The 21,539-nt window shown below is 46.8% G+C and overlaps 1 protein-coding gene across 2 annotated transcripts in view; it reads right to left on the reverse strand.

Annotated features, from left to right (window-relative positions):
* The window catches only part of MAPK4 (mitogen-activated protein kinase 4), an 87,690-nt gene that overhangs the window by 22,772 nt on the left and 43,379 nt on the right, over positions 1–21,539 (reverse strand). The window contains exon 3 of one of the 2 annotated variants that reach the window (XM_083702791.1): positions 18,701–20,019. In XM_083702791.1, coding sequence (XP_083558917.1) covers positions 18,701–19,246 — 546 coding nt within the window. In that variant the 5' untranslated portion in view covers positions 19,247–20,019. The remainder of the gene's footprint in view (positions 1–18,700; positions 20,020–21,539) is intronic. The other variant, XM_083702790.1, reaches the window with a different exon arrangement.

Raw genomic sequence — 21,539 nt, forward strand, 5'->3', positions numbered from 1 at the left:
GGGCCAGTACTGAAAAGGCCCTGGCCCTAGTTGAGACCAATCTAACCACCTTGCGACTTGGGACCTCCAAAATGTTGTCATTTGTAGAACTTAAGGTCCTCCGCGGGGCATACTAGAGAGGCGGTCCTATAGAGGTAAAGCAAACCAAGCTTTGCAAGCTAATGGCAGACCATGGATTCAGATTGTGGGCTTGGTGGCAGTAAACAAACCATAATTAAAACACCACACAAGGTTCATTCAAAGCACTAAGCCAGGGATAGAGAAGCGGACCTCCCCCCCCCCCTTCCCCAGGCCAGGTTTGACAAGTGTGCAGGGCTACCCACCTGTCAGTCATCTGATGTCAGGTGACCTGTTTTTGCCTGCAAAATCAAATGACAACTGCACATACACAGTGCTTTACAAGTGCCAGCAATCAGCTGGTCATCATCGCATCTGACGTCATATATAGCACCAGGCGTACAGTTGGTGGGCATGGTTTGGTCAAAACAGCTTCACAGACCAAATGGGGAGACCTGGTGAGCCTAATCAGATCTGCAGACCAGATATTAATTAATTAATTAGTTAATTAATAATAGGTAATGCTCAGAAGTAGGTCCACACACATACACATGGATCTTGATTACATTCTCAAGGTCTAATACGCAGCCTTTACACATAAACGCTACTTAAACACCTCAAGCCTGTTACATTAATATACATTTGAGACCGCCTCATAACATACAAGTTCTGATTAAATCCTAATGTTTACCAACCTAAACATTTAGCACCATAGATCTATGACAGCATTACTTGTAGGTCTCAATTAAACACCCTTGTTTTCACTCCACGCTTTTCAACAGAAAACAGACAAGAGGATCTGAGCCATCGCTGAGCCAACGCTGGGAACGGTGCCTGCTACGGATGACGCGTCTTCCCTCAAATTAGACGAGGCAAAAGATGGAGCACCCTCCTTCTAGCTTAAGACATCTGGCCGTAGGAGGGAAAGAAGCAGGACTTGTGAGCTGGGAACTCCCGTGCCATATGGCAAGAGTTGTACTCGGAGCTGCTGTAAAATGGCACCACATGGTCCAATCAGCCCGCCCACTGCATCAAGTGTACAGTAACAACCACTCGCTCTCATTCCTTCTCTTGGGTGCATAGAGACACACAGAGGAAACCTTTGGGTCCCTTCCAGCAATCCTATGATTTCATTATTTCTGCCTACCTGCACCCATTACTCACGGCCATCTCCCATACACTCAGTGGGTGGTGGAAGGCTGAAAGGTAGTTGTTGGTGACTCTCTGGTGGGTGTTGTGGTACCATTCTGCACGGCTATAGTCACGAATACGTGTTCCCAGGGTGCATCATTTCTTCTCAGGGTGGGCTCGGGGGCCTCCTCCACACAGCAGGCTGTGAGCCGCAAACTATGCACAACAACACATAATTCTCTACTGTCTGGGGAGGTGCTAAAAACCAGCCACTCTGGGAACGACATCCCCACCCCATTGAGAAGGCCCATTCACTGCAGGGATACCAACCAGACAGGACTGCTGTCAGGGGCTGGACTGAGGAGGAAGGGTGGGGACCACCCCACCCCTCTCCTGAACCTTCCCTATGACAGGAGGACAGTATAGATTTAGAACAGTGGTTTGCAGAAGGGCATAGTTCAGAGGCTGCAGAGGGCAGAAGCTGGGAAATATTCGGAAAGAAACAGCAGGAAGAAGCAGCACCAGGAGGAGATACCTGACAGACTCAGTGTCCTTGGAAAGCATTCCTCTCCCAGGACCAGGCGTGCATTGAGGGTAGTAGAACAGAGAGCTCAGAGGCAGAAAGCTCAGATTAACCGACAGAGGAGTGACGTCGAACAGGGGAGACGTAGTGGGGTGGGGACTTTACTTAGAGCAATGCCATTATTTAGGGATGACTGCATTCCTTCGTCGCTCTCTGTGAATTATTGAATACATTGCTTGGTAAGAACTTTTATCGTTTCTCTGCTGCTTGGCTGCCACTGTGGGAGGGATCTGATTCCCTGAAGCCTGACAACCGCCTTTAAGAAAACTCACCTCATAATGGCTTGGCCACAAAGGGGAAAAAAGTCAGTCGCTCCACACTGTGTGTGTTAATGTGTGCTTTTGTGGAAGTGGCTAGCTCTGGCCACACCTACTGGAACATGCCCCGCCAACCAATCTGTGGGATGCAATCCACTGAGAGCAGTCAAGTACAACATTCCTTGTTTTGCTAGAGTGGACGTGCAAGGGAATGTTTGGTAAAGCCAATCAAGCGTCCTGTTCCTCCTGACCTGGAGAGGCCTTCCTTGCATGTAACTAGTGGGTGGGTGTGACCTTTCCAGACCTGGTAAAAGGACAAAGCATGCTGGCACTGCCTTCTCTTTTCCACATTCCTTTCGTCCTGCGAACCTCCCGGACTGCTAACTGCAGTCACTAGGTCAATGCACATATGGGGTAAACCAGTTTGTATATGCTTGTAACTTTAAGCCTTAAGCCTGCCTTCAGGGATCACACTGTGCTCTGCCTGATCGTGAGTAAACTTTCCTTTTTTTGCTTATGAATAAGACTGTGGTGTCTTTATTCTTTTAGGAGGGATTTAAAAAGGGGGTCTTACCAGGAACATACAATTCAATCTAAGGGAGATTGAACTGCATAATAGTAAGAGGTTCTAATAAGCCTGCAACCAGCTATCTGCTGTGTGTTTGAAAGAGGAATGTAAACTTTGCTAAGTAAAGAAACTTGCTAATGCAAAATAGGAAGAATATTAATAAACAATATATCCTCCTCTGCCACCCTGAACATTCCCACAAAATCACCCCTGCCTGTGACCAACCAAGGGCCCAAAAGGTGCTCATCCCCGATTTAATAGAAATCACAATCTTTTCCAATAAATGTGCAATGGAAGACATCAGAGCGTAAGAAGATGGATCAGGCCAAAGGTCTGTCTAGCACACACTCCAACATTTCTCCGATGAAATCAGAGATGTCCTATTCCATCATAACAATAATGTTACTATCTGTATACACAGTCCATCTGCCTGGGTTGCCCCAGCCACTCTGGGCAGCTTCCAACATATCTAAAAACATAATAAATCATTAAAAGAAACTTCCCTATACAGTGGTACCTCTGGTCGAGAACGCGATCCGTTCCAGAGGCCCGTTCGCAACATGAAAAGAGCGTAACCTGCAGCAATGTGTCTGTGCATCCGCGGGTTGCGATTTGCTGCTTCTGCGCATGCACATGGCGTCATTTTGTGCTTCTACGCATGTGTGAGCAGTGAAACCCGGAAGTAACCCTTTCCGGTACTTCCAGGTCGCCGTAACCTGAAAGAACGTAACATGAAACGGATGTAATATGAGGTATGAATGTACAGGGCTGCTGTCAGATGGCTCAGGGGTCGGATACCTTCAACGCCTCTCCAATGAAAATAGGGACGTCCTAAGGGAAAGCAGGACATTCCAGGATCAAAACAGAAACTGGGACGGCTTATGTACATTTGGGACTGTCCCTGGGAAATAGGGACACTTGGGAGCGTCTGGTCTAGTCCAGCATCCTGTTCTCACAGTGGCCAACCAGATGCTCATGGGAAGACTCCAAGCAGGACTTGAGAGCAGCAGCGCTCTTCCCACTTGCGAATCCCCAGAAACGGGTATTTGGAGGCACAGTGTCCCTGTCACTGGAGGCTGTGCACTTCCATCATGGCTAGTAGTCACTGTTGGCATCTTTCTACATGAATTTGCATGTCTAGACCCTGCAACCACCCCTCATACAAGAATAAAATACACCAGGACACAGATATTAGGTTAATGTTATTGAGCAAATTTGGCCACAGCTTTATTGATTACAGAATGTGAGCGGTAATTGGCTTAGGCATTGAATGGACCCGACTATTTCTGACTCCTGCCTATTGTGCAGGGAGTCTGGTAAGGGATACCACCAGAAGGGGGAGCCCCGTCGATGCAGACCAACTCAAGCTCCCCCAGGTGTTCCCAATGGGGTCATGTCATGGCCCTAGCCCCGCCCCAGGCTTCGGACAAGATCCACACCCCCGGATTCCTTTAACAGAATACCCTTAAGCTTAGAGGGGCAGGTGATGGCCACACCTCCCCTCCCCCATCAAAAGGTCAAACAATTCCTAACCGCAAAACCTTACCAAGTTGTGACGATTGCTACGAGGTAGGTGAAAACCAAATGGCCCGTCCCAATTTTGCCAAGTGGAAAAAATCCTACCAGGCCCCTTAACGGCGACCAACTGAGGTCCATAGCAAGGCCAGTGGAAACCTGCAAACAAGGGGAGGGAGGGTAGGAGATTGAAAAAGAGAGCCAAGTGGAAGCCCTCTGGCTCGCACCTCTGTTTAAATGGTCCCGGCCACACCCCCACCAGCCAGCTGATTGGGTGGCTGAGTGCTGACAGGGCTGAGATCCCCAGGGCAACGCGGGACTTTGTCCCTCACCCCTGGGGAAAAGTGGGTGGCCACGCGGTCCACCGCAACTCCTCCCCACGATGAAATGGGGTGGATTTCTTAACCCCCCTTCTAAAGCCAACTAAGTTGGAGGCCTCCACTCCATTATAAATCCCACAGTGTGCACTGTACAAAGGGCCGTCCATTTCGGAACCTTTACCAGCAGACGGCGGAGATGGGCGGACCAGACAGCATCCTGGGGCATTCTGCTAAAGGTGCCCTCACAACAGAATGGCAGCCGTTCCTGACGATTCCGGTCAGACATCTCCTTGGCGGTGCTGCTGGCTATTAATCCAATGGACGAGTGCCCTGGAAATAGCAGCAGTTTACCAGCAGGAGTGCGTAGACATTTCCTATCATCATCTTCGCTCCCTGATAAGATAATGATATCCTTCAACACCATTTGCTTTCTGTGCCCGTGCAGCAAAATTGGGATTATTATTACGATTGGTTGCATATTTTTTTAAATAAAAAAAACCTTTTTGCTCTTCTGACGGCTTCCTTAAGAAGGATAGCTCAGTCGGTTAGCTCTACCTCAAATCTCCCAAGCCTATGCTGGGACGGAACCCAGAGGAGGGAGAAATGCCTTGGGTTAGAAAGGGAAGGCCAGAATTTGACCTCCTCTTTTGAAATGGTCTGAGGCCAGTGGAGGCTTGTCTATTAACTTACAGTCTCTGTGTGTGGTTTGGGAGCTGCACGGTCAGGGAAAAAACAATGCTGTCCAGGATTGTAAAGACCACGGAGAGAATAATTGGGTGCACTCTTCCCACCTTGGATCAAATCTATGCTTCCAGGTGTCATAAGAAAGCTGCAGAGATAGTGCAGGATAGTGCACACCCCGGAAATGATCTCTTTCAGCTTCTGGAGGAAGGTACAGGGTTATAAAGGCTAGGACTAGCCACCTGAGAAACAGTTTTTATCCAAATGCGATTTTGGTTTTAAACTCAGTGTAAAGAAGTCTCTGTGGGAGTATATTGTATTTAATTATGAGGTATCAGAGTTTTTAGGGGGTTAACCAGGTTGGGATAGCAGGCTTGTTGGTTTTTGAATGTCTGATGTAGATTTTTTCAATTTCGCTGTTCTGTATGGGACAATGACAATAAAGATTATCTTATCGCATCATAGGGCAAATGGGGCTTTACCCCACCAAGTCCAATCTGCCCCACTGATCTGCTTTCTTACAGCTAATATAGCTTCCTCATCTGTAGTCTTAGTGTTGCCCTCACAGACCCAGCAGAGAAGAGGATGGGGACAAACTAGAATTCATTGGCTCTGCCTGTCATTAGCTGCCTATCTCCAGTAGGATACTCTGCTTTCCGCTCTACCTGTCCCAATGGCCACCAGGGTCTGAGGCTGCCCTTGCCAACCTGGTGCCTTCCAGATGTTTTGGACCAGCTCTCATCAGCCACCGCCATGCTAGCTGATGGGTACGCTAGCCCCAAAGACTTGAAGGTCATGTGATTGGGGGAAGGCTAGCCTAAGGCTGACAGCCATGCAGATTGACTTTCTGATTTAGGACCAGAGTGTGAGCTGTACTATTGCACCCAGAGCACTGACACTCACATCAAGCAGCCTACTCTGAGACCAAGTCATTACTTCTGTAGCCTCCACATCTGAAATAGAGGAACTTCGGGAGCTGCAGACCCTGACGAGAGATGCCGGAGAATTCCAACAAAAACACAAGCAGAAACTACAGACGTTCGATTATTCCCCCCCATGCGTGAAACAGAAATCCAACACGTCATACTTGGGATTGTCTTTGAAGACGGTTTGAAAACTTCAGCTGGTGCAGAATTCGGCGGCCAAATTGCACATTGCAGCAAGATGGCTTGAGCATATAACAGGGTTGCCATTTTTCAAAAAGTGAAAATCCAGACGCAAAAGAAGTTGTCGCCCAAAGTTGTTGAGCTTTTGCCCCACACGGACACCCTTCCGATGGCCAGATCCTGTCAATGTCTGGGAAATCCCAGACATATGGCAAACCTAACATATAACACCTGTGACAATAGTTCCGATTTCTCTGGGACATCACAGACTGACAGAATGTGCTGGTCCCGTGGGTTACCCGAGAGGCGAGGTCCAAGTCCGGTCCGTGGTCAAAGGTGCAACGAGGAGGCAGTCCGTAGTAGCTGAAGCTAAGTGCAGGGCAGGGAGAGGGTGAAGTCAGGAATAGGCTTGCAAGCAGGGAGCCAGGGCAGGTCAGAAGCTCAGGCAGGAAAGCAGGACAGGGTTCAGGCAGGAACTAGCAACCAACAATGTTGCTCCTGCAACTTGGGACTGGGGCTGGCCGGCTTTTATCCGCCCCAAGGCATAGGACGGCCCTGATCCTCTGGTGACTCGCCTCTCCTGGCCTGGAGGCGAACACTCCTCCTGTGGGAACTTAGTTCCCTCCGCCTCTCTGCCCTGAGCCTCTGTAGCTCAAGAGAGGCTGGAGGGTTACCGGACCCAGAGGCAACCTCAGATTCCCCTGACGGGGCTGAGAGTAGAGCACCTGCAGGCAATGGGTCCTCCATCACCTCAGGAGCCAGAGCAGACTCAGCTAGTGCCTGCACCTGAGGATCCAGCACAGGTGAGGACCCTTCAGGTTCAAGCCCCAGCCCTGGCTCAGCTGGTTCTGGAGGCAGGGAATCCTGTGCAGGCTGGGATCCCTCAGGTTCAGCATCCGAGTCCCAGGCCATCACACAGAAGCTGCCCTGGCTTCTTATGTCAGTCTGTGATGTCCCGCTTCTTCTGGTGCTGCCTCTGCAAGACCTCTGCCAAGGCCTGCCATCTCTGCAAAGCCACTTCAAGGAAATGCACTAGATGCATCAGAAGTGCACAGGTTTGACTGGATGATCTATGATTCTAAGATGCTCAGAAGAATTATTGACTGCCCTCGCAGAGAAAGCAAGAAGTAAAGGAACGGACATTTGTTGCCAAAGATAGGAGGTTTTTTCTCCCTAAAATAAATGAACAGCACATTCTGATCTACTAACAGGAGAGTGTCGGTTGTAAAAACCAACGCAATATTAGCTGTATTCAGGCACCAAAAAAATCTGAGAGCATCACAGCAGCATTGATTTCAGAAAGGGGGTTGTTAATTAGGCTTCACTGTAAGAACAACAGTCTCAGAAGTCTGAGCTGGTACAAAGACACCAAAGCAGATCGAGCTCCCGCTGAAATTAATTAGCACTGCCGCATACCACATCGCTATAGCAAATGCCTCATGTTTGCATTCGATTCCAGGAAGCTCTCAGCACAATGTGCAAAAGGGAAGATGAGCCTTAATTAGAAAACAGATGCCAGGGTTTGATTGGTCGTAAGGAGCTGTAAATCGCCCAGCGAGGCACACAGAACCATGCGGCGGTCTGTATTTTATTTTAGTAGCACCAGGTGCAATAATATTTCTAATATTCAATACTGAATGTTATTTATATCTTTTTAGAATTGCACTTTAATAGCATTAGGTGCAAAGATATCTAAGTGTACACTGAATCAGCAGCTGCGTGTTTTTAAGTTTTCCTGCTTGTTATAACTGCACTCCACACTTTAATGTGCTTGTCTGTAGCAGTATTAATTTTAGGGAGCATTCTTTTACTTGACATATACCAGCTAGGAAGCAAAAGCAGGGGTGTCTAAAATGTGGCCACCTGGATGTTGTTCCCATCAGCTCCATTCATCATGGTCAATGGCCTGGGGGTTGTAATCCAGCAATATCTGGAGGGTCACAGGTCAGTTACACTATGCCAGGGGAACCAAGTTGCACCAATGCAACTGGGAGGATTTGCCAATGCATCTGGACGCTGGCCTACCTGCTCCGTTGGTGGCAAGGCCACTTGAGTCTTCAGAGTGCAGCATGGAGCTATCTGAAAGCCCTTTGCATGCAAACTGGATGCTTAAAGAAGTTTAAAGAAAATTGGATAACAGAGACTTAAAGAGGAGCATAGGGCTGTTTAGGGGAAGGCTTTCAAACTGCCCTGCGTTGCTCTTTGAACCTATGAGCACACACCTGCAAATTCAGGTTGTAGAATGATGGTTGATTGAGAGGTCTTGTGCAAGAAATCCTCTTCCTCCAAAGATTTGACTTTTAGCAGTAAGGAAAGTGAGAAGAAAATATATTGTGAAGTATGAGATAACATTTGCTTTGATCTCTCTGCACACCAGTCTGAAGGAATTCTCAATGAATAGGTAGTCTGGTAGAGCCCTTGGATTTCATGTGCCTCCTACCTGCCTACCTTTTTTTCCTTCTTTCTTTCTTTCTTTCTTTCTTTCTTTCTTTCTTTCTTTCTTTCTTTCTTACAAAAGCAGTCTGCCAGATGCACAGGGGAAGCTGCAAGGCTGATCTAGTACTTGACTTGCAGGTATGAATTATGTTAAAAATGAAAACAGAAGAGACGTCCAAAAGGTGCACAGAAGATCATTTATTGCCTGATGATGCGTTTCATGTACTGTAGCTCTTTCTCAGGGAAAACTGATTCAGCTCTTTCAGAGAAAAAACAAGACCGTATTTCACATTACATCAAGAAAGCTGGAGACTTGAATCTAGATCTTAATAAATTATGGCACATGTAACTTTGCAGATCTCTACCCCTTCTGTTCCAGTGGCTACATCTGATTCCTCTCCTTTCCTCTGCCGGTTCCTTGTTTTATGAATTACTGTACGTTCAGGAAGTTCTGAATCTAGTTTATATGGTAGGTTACAAATAGACAGAGCCCTGCTCTTAAAAATCTATATCCGTCTTCACCCTGAAACACTCTGTCAAATCAAAACATCGTAAATCACGCATCCAGGGGAGCTTTCTCTGTTGCTATCATTTCCAGATTACACAAACTTGTTTTCTTGATGCATTTGCCTTTAAAGATTTGTGAGCAAGTTAGAGATCAGCAAGTCTCTTTGAGACATTTTGTTGTGGAAAGTGACAAATAAATGAAAATAGTAAGAATAGTCTATCAGAAAATATATGAGGCAATTTTCACACATGGGGGTCAAAGTCAGTACTGAGAGTCAGTATGGCATAGTGGTTAGATTGTTGGCTTACGGCCAAGGTTAAAATTCCCTGGTCATGCATGAAACCCACTGGGTGACCCTGGGCCAGTTACTGTCTCTCAGCCTAAACTACCTCACAAGGTTGTTGTGAGGATAAAATAGGGAAGAGAACCATGTACACCACATTGAGCTCTTTGGCAGAAAGGTGAGATTGCGATAAAAATGCAAAAAAAATAAAAATCTGTTTTGGTTTGTTATGCTTGTTTTTAGTATCATATACTGAAGCCAAAACACAAAACTGTAGTACAGTCATGCCTTGGATTACAGATGCTTCAGGCTGCGTTTTTTTGGGTTACGGACCACCGAAACCCGGAAGTACTGGAACGGGTTACTTCCAGGTTTCAGCGGTCGCGCATGTGCAGAAGTGCTAAATCGCGCTTTGCGCATGCGCAGAAGTGCCCAATCGCAATCCGTGTGTGCGCAGACGCGCTGCTGCGGGTTGCGAATGTGCATCCCACACGGCTCACGTTCGCAACCCGAGCGTCCACTGTAATAGAAAATTATTCCAATAGCAAATACATTTCTCTTTTTCAGGAGAGAGAAAAGCCCACAAGAAAATTGTGTCATTTCTTGTCAAGCCATCAACACTGCTCTCTGAGAGGACACAAAAAGAGAGAGAATGAAAAAGGCGCAGATTTGTACATATTAACTTATATGTATAGATGAAACTTAGAAAGACTATTATTTCAGCAGAAACACAACAGTGGAGGGCAAATGACCTGGTGATCTGTGTGCCTGATGGGTTTGATGCTCAGGTACTGCTCACTCCAAACGGGCAACTTCAAGGCCTCTCCTGCTCACCTTCCTTAGGTATCTTTAAACCACAAATGAACTACAATACCCTTCTTCTGGAGGACTCCTTCACAAAGAGGATTGACTTCAAATGGAGGGCTGTCATCTGTAAAGGAAGACCTAGGGCCACCCTAGTCTTACATCAAAGTCCACTTTGTTTCAAAACGGCTCCTACTGCAGACAGCGTTAATAATGGTTCCATTTGAGCTTTCTCTTCTGAGTTCCCTTCAACATTATTTGCAGATGGCACAAAAGTGTGAGAGGGGCTTAAAATATGCCAGCATTGTATACAAGCTACAACCCAGGGGAGGGGAATCCTTCTTGAGTACAGTCATACCTTGGGTTGCGAGCGTGATCCATGCAGGAGGCATGTTCGCAACCCGCAGCGCCGCGTCTGCGCACACGTGTAAGGCAATTCGGTGCTTTCGCACATATGCGTGACGTCATTTTGTAGTTCTGCGAATGCGCAAGCGCCGAAACCTGGAAGTAACCCATTCTGGTACTTTCGGGTTCGGTGTGGAACCCTAACCCAGAAACGCGCAACCCGCAGCGTTTGCGACCCAAGGTATAACTGTACTATTTCTTTCTACAGATCCTTGAGGGAAAAAATCCACTGGAATGCAGCAGTGCTTTGACAAACTGGAGGATAAAATTGTCCCTTTGCAGCAAAGAACAGGGTGCAGGATCACTACCCAGTGGGACAGTTTACCTGCCAAGATACTGCCAGGCTAAATCAAGCCTGCCCAGAAGAAGAAAAAGAGTTTGGATTTGATATCCCGCCTTTCACTCCCTTTAAGGAGTCTCAAAGCAGCTAACATTCTCCTTTCCCTTCCTCCCCCACAACAAACACTCTGTGAGGTGAGTGGGGCTGAGAGACTTCAAAGAAGTGTGACTGGCCCAAGGTCACCCAGCAACTGCATGTGGAGGAGCGGGGAAGCGAACCCGGTTCACCAGATTATGAGACTACCGCTCTTAACCACTACACCACACTGGCTCTCCAGTGTGCCCAAAGCAGAAACACAGTCTTGCCTTACACCATCGCTGCATTTTTGCCCAAATAGGGAATGAGCTTTGGTTACCTTAAATCAAAGTTATGATGGCTAACCGTAAAACATATTTTGTGTGTGTGTAAATGGAAGGGGTGCCCTCAGCAATGCTTTTTTTTTTCTTTGCAAAAAAGAAAAACCAAACCGCTGTGCTTTTTGAGCCAGAAGAAAAGAATTGTACAGAAAAGGGCAGGCAAAATGATCAAGGGGATGGAGTGACTCCCTTTTGAAGAGAAGTTGCAGCATTTGGGACTTTTTAGTTTAGAGAAAAGATGAATAACAGGAGACATAACAGAAATTTATAAAATTACGTACGGCATCAAGAAAGTGGAAAGAGGAAAGTTTTCCGTTTTCTCCCATAACACTAGAACTTATGGATGTTCCGTGAAGCTGAATATTAGAAGACATTCAATGATGCTGAATGTTGGTTTTAAATGTGGATTAGACAAATTCCTAGAGAAGGCTATCAGTGGCTATCTGAATGCCACAAAGTGTTGGTGCTGACCTTTAAAGCCCTAAACGGCCCCGGTCCAGTATATCTGAAGGAGTGTCTCCACCCCCATCATCCAGCCTGGACACTGAGGTCCAGCGCCGAGGGCCTTCTGGTGGTTCCCTTGCTGTGAGAAGCCAAGTTACAGGGAACCAGGCAGAGGGCCTTCTCGGTGGTGGCACCAGCCCTGTGGAACGCCCTCCCACCAGATGTCAAAGAGAAAAATAACTACCAGACTTTTAGAAGACATCTGAAGGCAGCCCTGTTTAGGGAAGCTTTTAATGTTTAATAGACTATTGTATTTTAATATTCTGTTGAAAGCCGCCCAGCCAGATGGGCGGGGTATAAATAATAAAATATTATTATTACTATTACTACTATTACTATTATTATTATTATTATTATTATTATTATTATTATTATTATGATTATGATTATTATTATTCCAGCTGCTGGAAACCACAGGAGGGGAGCGTTGCTCTTATGCTCAAATCCTGCATGTAGGTTTCCCACAGGCCTCAAGTCATCCACTGTGAGAACATGATGCTAGACTAGATGGGCCATTGGCCTCATCCAGCGGGCTCTTCTTATGTTCATCAAAAAACCACACAACCAAATTGAATAACTGCCACATAAATCATAACTGGATCTAAAATAAAGAGACAACAATTTAACATTAGTAACAACAACAACAACGGGACGTGAGTGGCGCTGTGGGTTAAACCACAGAGCCTAGGACATGCCGATCAGAAGGTCGGCAGTTCAAATCCCCGCAATGGGGTGAGCTCGGTCCCTGCTCCTGCCAACCTAGCAGTTCAAAAGCACATCAAAGTGCAAGTAGATAAATAGGTACCGCTCCGGAGGGAAGGTAAACGGCGTTTCAGTGCGCTGCTCTGGTTCGCTAGAAGCGGCTTAGTCATGCTGGCCACATGACCCAGAAGCTGTGCGCAGGCTCCCTCGGCCAGTAAAGTGAGATGAGCGCCGCAACCCCAGAGCCGGTCATGACTGGACCTAATAGTCAGGGGTCCCTTTACCTTTTAACAACAACAACAATGCCCCCCAACAAACCCCACTAAGCAATACCCCAGCCCAAGAGTCTGTCCAGCAGCCTCAGCTTTTGTAGCTGGAGTCAGTCAGGGCCCCTCCCTCCCAGGCCAGGTGGGAAAAGGCTTGCATGGCAGGGGAACAGGTCTTCCACAGCCAAGATTAGCAACCCAACCTCAAATCAGAATGAAGACCAAATATAATCTAACCTCTGCGTAAGCTTTGTGCAAGCACATCAGGATGAATGCTCAGTAAACCATTCTGCAGGAACCCTCAGTATATTCCTTGACCCTGTCCAAGTACAACTTTTAGGAATAAAAATGTTAGAAACCGTAGCCTCTCATTTTGCCCTGTTCCTATTGCAACCAGCTCTTGAGCCTGCCCTGTAGGGTGGCAACCTTTTTGTCTTTCCGCCTTAATCTCATCCTGAATGGGGAAGGTCTGGCTGAGGCTTCTCCAGTTTCTCTTAAGCCAGTAACAATAGAGGTAGGTGATTTATGCCACTGTGCCAGTGCAATTATACTCAGCCACCCAGGTGGAATTAAATCTCCCTCCATTCACCTGCAGGGCACTATAATACAGTGCTGAATGGGTAACCTTTATCTGATTCTATAGCATGTAAGGGGGGAAAGGAGTGGAAGGTTTTAAATGCCACTTAGCCCGTGACCACAAGCCTCTCTGCAGTTGCATCACAACAGAGAAGCAACAGATGACGCTGTCTGTGCAGATGGAGAGAGACATTAGTTTCAGACAGAGCTGAAAGTCGTTTGAGAGAGACATCATTCCTCACCACAGTGTACAAATATCATCTTAGGCCTGGCCAAAACAATACAAAAAAACCTGGAGGGGGAAAAAAGGTTTTCCAGAGTCAAAATGAACTAAGATTATGGCCGTTTCAGGCTAGGATGAATGCTTATGGTTCTGCAAGCAGCTCAGACATACATTCACACAAAACTCTGCATAGATCTGAATAGTTATCCAAAATCTTCATTTAAACAAGTGAGAGGGAAGAATAACAATTGACATCCTTCAAATCCCTTGTCAAAACCCAGCTTCCCCCAAAGTCTTTGGCTCAGACCTGAATTTGTCAAACAGCTGAGATGGGCCAGAGTGGATAGAAACTCAATCTGGATCTACTGGGTGATTTACAGTAGATCAACAAACTTTTCAGCTCCTAATTATTTAATAACAGGAGCAACAAAATTAACACCGCCACCTCCCTACCTCTTATAATTATGCTGCTGAACGAAAGAAAGTTGGGTGTCTTCTTTCTGGTTGGAAATGCTTGTTCCTATTAGTAGCCTGACCGCTGTAGCTGATGCGTTGCTAACCTCAGGGCTGGATTACTGCAATGCGCTCTGTGCGGGGCTGCCCTTGAGTCTGGCTTGCTAGCTCCAGCAGGTGCAGAATGCGGCAGCCAGACTGCTGTTGGGGTCACGTGGCCGACAACACGTGACACCGTTGTGAAAACACCTGCACTGGCTACTACATCTACGACCAAACTAGGTTCAAGGGCCTTGTATTAATTTACAAAGCCCTGAACAGCTTAGGCCCAGGGTACTTTAGGAACAGCCTGAACCCTTATATCCCAGCTCAGTCTCTGAGATCATCTGCAGGAGCATTGCCCAAGTTGGTGCAGCTCATCGGATATCAAGAAGATGCCAAGCTTTTAGTGTCATCAGTCCAGCCCTGTGGAATACTCTGCCAACAGAAAATTCGACAGGAGCTTTCGGCTTTAACCTTCAAACACCTGTTGAAAACTTTTCTGCATCACCAAACTGATAGGGAGTGGGGAAATGAGCAGACTTCAGAGTTAAGCATCTCGTCTCCATGGATGCTTCTGAAAACACAAGCACACACATAGCCCAAAACAAAAACTGTACTGGGGTTGCATTAGATGTATTTGGGTGTGACATGAAGTTTGCCCCTGAAAAGACGTTTGGGTTTTGTTATGTACTGAAGTTCTCACCCTGGGCCAGCAGGGGGATACTGTAGATAGTTATGCAAATGAAGGATCGAAAGTGACATTCAGTGATTGGATAGTTTTAGAAAGTTGCTACAGTAACGTTGTACTGGAGCTCTATATAAGCAGGCTGACTGAGCCCTTCAGCTCAGTTCTGTTCTGGCCTCTGAATAAACAAGAGCTGTTTGAAGAATCGCTGTGTCATCTGATATGTTCACCCACAACTTAACAGGTTTCCTTAAGCCAGCCACTCTCTCCCTTTCTTTTTCTCTGCCTGTAGCCTACCTTGCAGTGTCGTTGTCAGAATAAAAAAATATTAGCACAGGGAGGAGGAATAGGAAGGCCTGCTTATGTTTCCGTGAGCTACTTGCACAGGAGAGGATAAGTACTCCAACCGCTTTAATAATATTCTCAAAATTTTGTAAGCTACACGAGCTCCCAGGGGGGGAAAAACACTGCCTAATTTTCTGACGCTGCAAATGCTTATTCAAAAATAAATGGCTCCCCCTTAAGTGCCCAAGGTTTCACGTTGTTTTCTTACTAAAGTAAGCTAAGCAGTAGTCACGTGTATCCCATAATTAGTAAGGTGGGGTGGGGACAGGGGGACAAGCATCTCTCTTATTATTCATTGGCAAAGGAAGGGCATGTCAGACAAAAATCCCATATAAGCCCCTAGCTGGCAGGCGGGCTGCTGGAAGGGGGTGGAATGTAGCAGTGAAATTGCTGAGCATACTTTGAATTCCTCCTTCTGTCCATCTGTTCCTTTTATCTGGGGAAATCATGCATATGAGCCAAGCCCACGCTTTGGACGCAACTCTCTTTTACGGGGTGGGGTGGTCAAAGTTTTCTGAAATAGGACATTCTTTCTGAACAGGCTTTTTCATTGTGGAATTTTCCGTTCTGCAGGTGAAATACTCTACCCAGGGACATCAGCTCCTGGGGGCCCAAGCTGTTTTGGGCCCCCCTCAATATCTTTTGGGATGGGGCCAGCCTTCAACCGCCCCTAATGTTGAGGGGGGAGAGGGGGCTGAGCATGGAACTGAGTGAAGAACTGAGCTGAGCACTGTGTGGCTCCAGTGGCCGACTCCTTCTACTCCTTCTCCTCTTCCTCCTGCCTGTTAGGATATTGATGTTCCGTTCCACCTAAACAGATATGTAGAGCTGTTGTATGTCACCTGTCTGTTTACATTCCAGCACAGCTTGCTGGGAACTTCCGTTTGTGTATTGCTTTTGCTTTGTGCTTCCTGTTGCTTGGACACGAAGGGGAGCAGACATGTTTGGTGTGGTGTAGTGTGGTGTAGTGGTTGAGAGCGGTAGTCTTGTAATCTGGGGAACCGGGTTCCCGTCTCCGCTCCTCCACATGCAGCTGCTGGGTGACCTTGGGCCAGTCACACTTCCTTGAAGTCTCTCAGCCCCACTGACCTCACAGAGTGTTTGTTGTGGGGGAGGAAGGGAAAGAAGAATGTTAACCGCTTTGAGACTCCTTAAAGGGAGTGAGAGGCGGAATATCAAATCCAAACTCTTCTTCAAACTCTTCTTCTTTGTCCTGATGCTGAATAAAATGCTTGTAAATACACTTTACATATGCCTCTGTCCACCACTTCTGTTGCGTGTTATTTGCCCTGCTGCTTAAGGCGTGCTCAAGTTTCTGAAGGCTTCTGAAGCTGTGTGCCACTGTTTTGATGCTGTTCCAAGGGAGACCAGAGTTTGTCCAGCTGCCAGCCGGTGGGCTGGAGCCAGCTGGGGGCCTGCCTGATGCCACCGTTCCCTTGGACACATCCCAACACTGCCACGGTGGCACCAGGCAGAGGAGGCAGAGGAGGAGCCACCAACCATTGAAGCCTCATGGTCTCCATGTTTGGCTCCACCCCTGGCTCCTCCCAACATCACATGCACGGCGTTTCCCACCCCCAATCGCTCTCTCCCTGACTCTCTCCCTCCTACCCCTTCTTCCTACAAAGGCCAGCTCCAAACCATGCATGGAGTGCTTTTATTGCACATGTAAAGCACATGGATTCCCCCAAAGAATTATGGGAGCTGTAGATTGCTAAGGGTGCTGAGAGTTTTTAGGAGACCCCCCTTATTCCTCTCATATATCTACAATGCCCAGGGTGGCTTAACAATAAATTCCCAGGAAACTCTGGGTATTGTAACAATTGAAAGTGGTATCATAGTGCTTTGAACATACTGATGTGACCGTGGCCCAATTTCCAGCCTCTGTTTTCAACTCCACTTCTAACTGCCTGTGCTTGTGGAAGCTCTGACTAGGGGTGCCAACTGGAATAAAATATTGTGGGGGGCCCTGCATAATCGATCACATGACACAGTGCACACACACCATGGAAATGCCCATCAACTTTGTGGGGGCCCAGCCCCCTCAAATATTTTATTTTGGGGGGCAAAGCCCACGCAGCGCCTAGGAGTTGGCTCCTTCGTTGGCTCTGACTGCTTCTCTTCTAGTGCCGCTCCATAGCCAAAGAAGCACCAACCTACCATTTTCCTCCCCTGTCCCAAGTCCTCCGACCCCTGTGAGTTTTCTCGGTCATACCTTCCAATGAAAGCAACATAATGCAAGCTTGTTTGGATTCTAGCCTTTGAGGGCAGTCCAGCTGCAGCTTAAAAGTTCTGAAGGTGGCAAGCTTCTGCACGCTAACTTGAAGAATTCAAAGGGATGCACATCCCAGATGCACATACTCAGATGAAATATCAGTGAATTTGGGTGGATCTAATCCAAAGCAAGAATTGCATTGCAGCCTAAATGTGCTTTCAAATTAAGGCTGGAATGCATTCTAAGGGTCCATCCTATGCAGACCTACCAGGAAGCAGGACTCTTACAATTGGGTGGGACTTATTTCTGCGTGAACTTTTCAGCTGCATTTCCCAGATGCATTACAAGGCTGGATCTGGAAAAGGAAGTAACCAGCTGCTCATTCCTGGTCTAACACAGATATGGAATACAGTGGTACCTTGGTTCTCAACTGCCTTGGTCCTCAAGCAACTTGGAACCCAAACACTGCAAACCCGGAAGTAAGTGTTCCGGTTTGCGAACTTTTTTCAGAAGCCGAACATGTTCTGCTTTGAGTGCCACACTTCCGTTTTAAGTATTACGCTGAGGTCTGTCTGGTTTTGCTATTTATTTTGCGTTTTCGTTTTTGTGGCTCTTTTTGTTTTGTTTTTGTGACTGTGTGGAACCCAGTTCAGCTACTGATTGATTGATTGTGCTACTGCAGTTCATTGTTTATTGCTTTCATTTTATGGATCAATGGTCTCATTAGATAGTAACATTCATGTTAAATTGCTGGAATGGATTAATCCATTTTGCATTATTTTCTATGTCAGGCACCCCCCGAACTCGGCCCTCCAGATGTTTTGGGACTACAGCTCCCATCATCCCTAGCTAACAGGACCAGAGGTCAGGGATGATGGGAATTGTAGTCCCAAAACATCTGGAGGGCCGAATTTGGGGGTGCCTGTTCTATGGGAAAGGGTGCCTTGGTTTTGGAATGGACTTCCGGAATAGATTAAGTTTGAGAACCAAGGTACCACTGTACATACCTTGCAAATTAGTTTCTAGGTTGAAGTTTTTTGCTACCTGACATCTGGAAAGTGGTGTGGGTGGACTCCCTCCACATAACCGGGTTGTTTGTAATCCAATTAGCGCAGCGAGATTTCACAGGCAATGCTAAGGCAATTCCTTTTGGCCTCCAAGGGGAAGCCAGCCAATTTAGCATGAATGCGCAGCCTCATCAATATTGCTCTTTCATTCTATGAGAAACTTTGTTTGGAACAGCTTGTGAAGATGCCACAGTATCTGTTTAAACTTCTGCATGCTGTTATTTTAAAGAACACTCAGCTTTTTATCAGGCCAAACAAATCGAGGGACGTACCTTGTGTGAGTAATGTTGGTCCACGACCCTAGCTAATCCAAAGTCACCGATCTTCAGCACCAGATCCTCTGTGTTGATGAAGATGTTGGCGGGCTTCAAGTCCCTATGCAAGACATTAGCTGAATGGATGTACTTCAGGCCTCTGAGCAACTGGTACATGAAAAGTTTGGCATGTTCCTCAGAGAGAGGCCCTTGCTCCAGAAGACGGGCCAGGTCCGTCTCCATATATTCCTGGATGACGTACACCATGTTAAATTTGAACAGATCCCCTTGGAGATCAGCTCCTTTGGGCCCCAACACTTCGTAGACCTTTACGATGTTGTCATGGTCCAGCCGGCGGATTATCTTGATCTCCCGGAAGGCGTGCTTCATGCTCTGAGCATCGCTCACCGCAATCTTCTTCACGGCCACCTTGCGACAGCTCTTGCTGTCGACTGCTGAGAGCACAAGCCCGTTCACTCCAAAGCCCAGGGGCCTGAAGTTGATGAAACGGCAGCCCAGGTCATAGCCGTACACGCTCGCGATGTAATTGCACTTCTCCGCCATGTTGGGGTCAGATCCGCCTTTGTCTCTGCAATGAAATGGCAGCGGAGGAGCCCAGCCTCCCAGTCACCAATACGGTTTAATAAAAAACAGTACATTGTTACCACAAATGAGAATCTGTGCAGTTCCTTGCCTGGAGCCCATAATCGTACAGGAGAAGGTTTTCAAGTCAATGTTCAGAGGTTAAAAAGAAAAATAGACACAAGTACATAAAGTGGATTCGAGAATAGTCTTGGAAACAAGCTTGCAAACTTTAAATATTGACTCTCTTCGGTTCGGGTAAGCAAATAGGGGAGAGGCATAAAGTTGCCAATCTAGCAAATGGTTTTCGTTGCAATATGCTGATAAACTAATGGACTCCAAGAGTTCTTAAATATCGTCCTTCTTGTTTTGTTTTAAGTTTGGGAAAGTGAAGCTTCAACATATACATGCTTTTAATATTCAGTTGGCTACCTAAACATGGACCTTCAGACAGCAAATGGTGGAGAGGTTCTCCAGAAACCTTTATTCTCCATGAAGTGGACTCAGCATTTTTTTTCTAGTTCTGCAAGGCTCTGGTGAATCTTCTGTCACACATTCTTAAATGCAGGGTGTATTTTTCCATTTCGCTGTCACAAGATGTGATAAAAGACGGAAGTTCTTTCCTCCCAATGAATCTCACTCCCCATCAACTGGGTGCCACAAACAGCCATGCTCAGTTCTTCCCACATCCTTCCTTCATCACCATTCGGTCTTCATTGTGTCTGTCAAATCCTCACTTGTTATAGCCCCTCCTCCTGCAAGTGAAAAATAGATAATGAAGTAGTTTGCTACAGCGGTTTCTTTTATCCACACCCTACCTTCTCGAAGGTTAACACACCTAAAGAAAATACAAATTTAGTTATGCAGGATTAGAAAATACATCGTTACGGTCACCTAGGAGTTGGTGAATCTGTCAAACTGGGGTTTTCTCTTTCTCATTTTTCCAATCTTAAGTTCAATTCTCTTCATTTCCACATAGTTTGTTGTCAGAGTTGCCTCCAGGTCCCAGCTCACAGAGGACCAACGCTAGTCAGTAATAACATATAAAAGTCTTTATTGAAGATTAGTTTCCATTTTCAAACCGCAGCGTGCAACTCTACGTCCTAGACCTTAGACCGGCGAAGCTCCATCTGAGTCTCCGCCTCCTAGACACCAGTTTAAGACTCTAGCCTTACTCCACCTCTTCCGTTGTTCCTTCCTCCTCTGGGTCCTTCTGCTCCCTGGGGTTTCCTCCTTTCTGGACTCTTCTGACGCTGACCCCCCTGAGTCTTCCCCCTCCTTCCGACGGGCTTTAGGACCTGGCTCCCTATCCGGGCTGCCTGCTGTGCCGCTCACCTGTACATTTGAACTTGGCGCGCGCGCCCAGCCGGTAACCTTCCTCTTGACCGTTTCCCCACTCTCCAATGGAGGCGTGGTCAATCCTGACTCATCTCCTCTCGCTGGTAGTGAGAACACTGGTCCCGATTCCTGGGACTCCTCCCCCCCACTGCGCTCTGGTGGGGAAGCTGGTCCTGATTTCCAACTGCTGCTCTGGGAGTCCCCGCTGGCCCCTTCCTTCTGGGGTTTCCCCCTTGGCACCCCCCTTGCCCTGGCCATCGGCGCTCCCTTCTGTGAATCTTCCGATTTGCTGGAGAGGCTCGTGGAATCCCTCTGACCACTGTCACTGCCTATGCCCCCCTCGGATTCCTCCTCCTCGCTCTCCATTTCCTCCCTCTCCTGTGCCTCTGCTCCTGAGCCCCTGACATTTGTGATGTTTTTAAAAGAGGTCCTCATTAAAATCCTGTGGTCCTCATTTTATCCTGTGAACCACCCTGAGACCTGCGGGTATAGGGTACAGGGTGGTATACACATTTAATAAATACTAATAATACTAATAATTAAAATTCATCAGCACTTTACTGCAAAATTCTCCTAATATACACATTTGTGTGCAATTTTCCTGATATACACATTTTTTGCAATGTAATGTATTTCTGTATGTTCTTTTCACTAATATATATGCATCTAATGAAAAGAACATGCAAAAATGCATTGTATCAGTAACTTTGGCTGGAGAAGTGATTTACAAAATTTGCAGAAATGCAATTTTCTATGGGTAGCTACAGTATGTCTTGGTTTGCGAATTGGTTTGAAAAGTGCGAATTAGATAGGTTAGCCTTTAAACATGAACTGAATCATATTTCTCCCCCTTCCTAGGAAGGATCCTTTCTGTGCTATTACTGATTGGATGCATGACTGCTGACCAAGGATAGACTTTGTTTAGAAGGAGCTTCAC

This window comes from Podarcis gaigeae (assembly GCF_964106915.1).
Source record: "Podarcis gaigeae genome assembly, chromosome: 11".
Classification (NCBI taxonomy): domain Eukaryota; kingdom Metazoa; phylum Chordata; class Lepidosauria; order Squamata; family Lacertidae; genus Podarcis; species Podarcis gaigeae.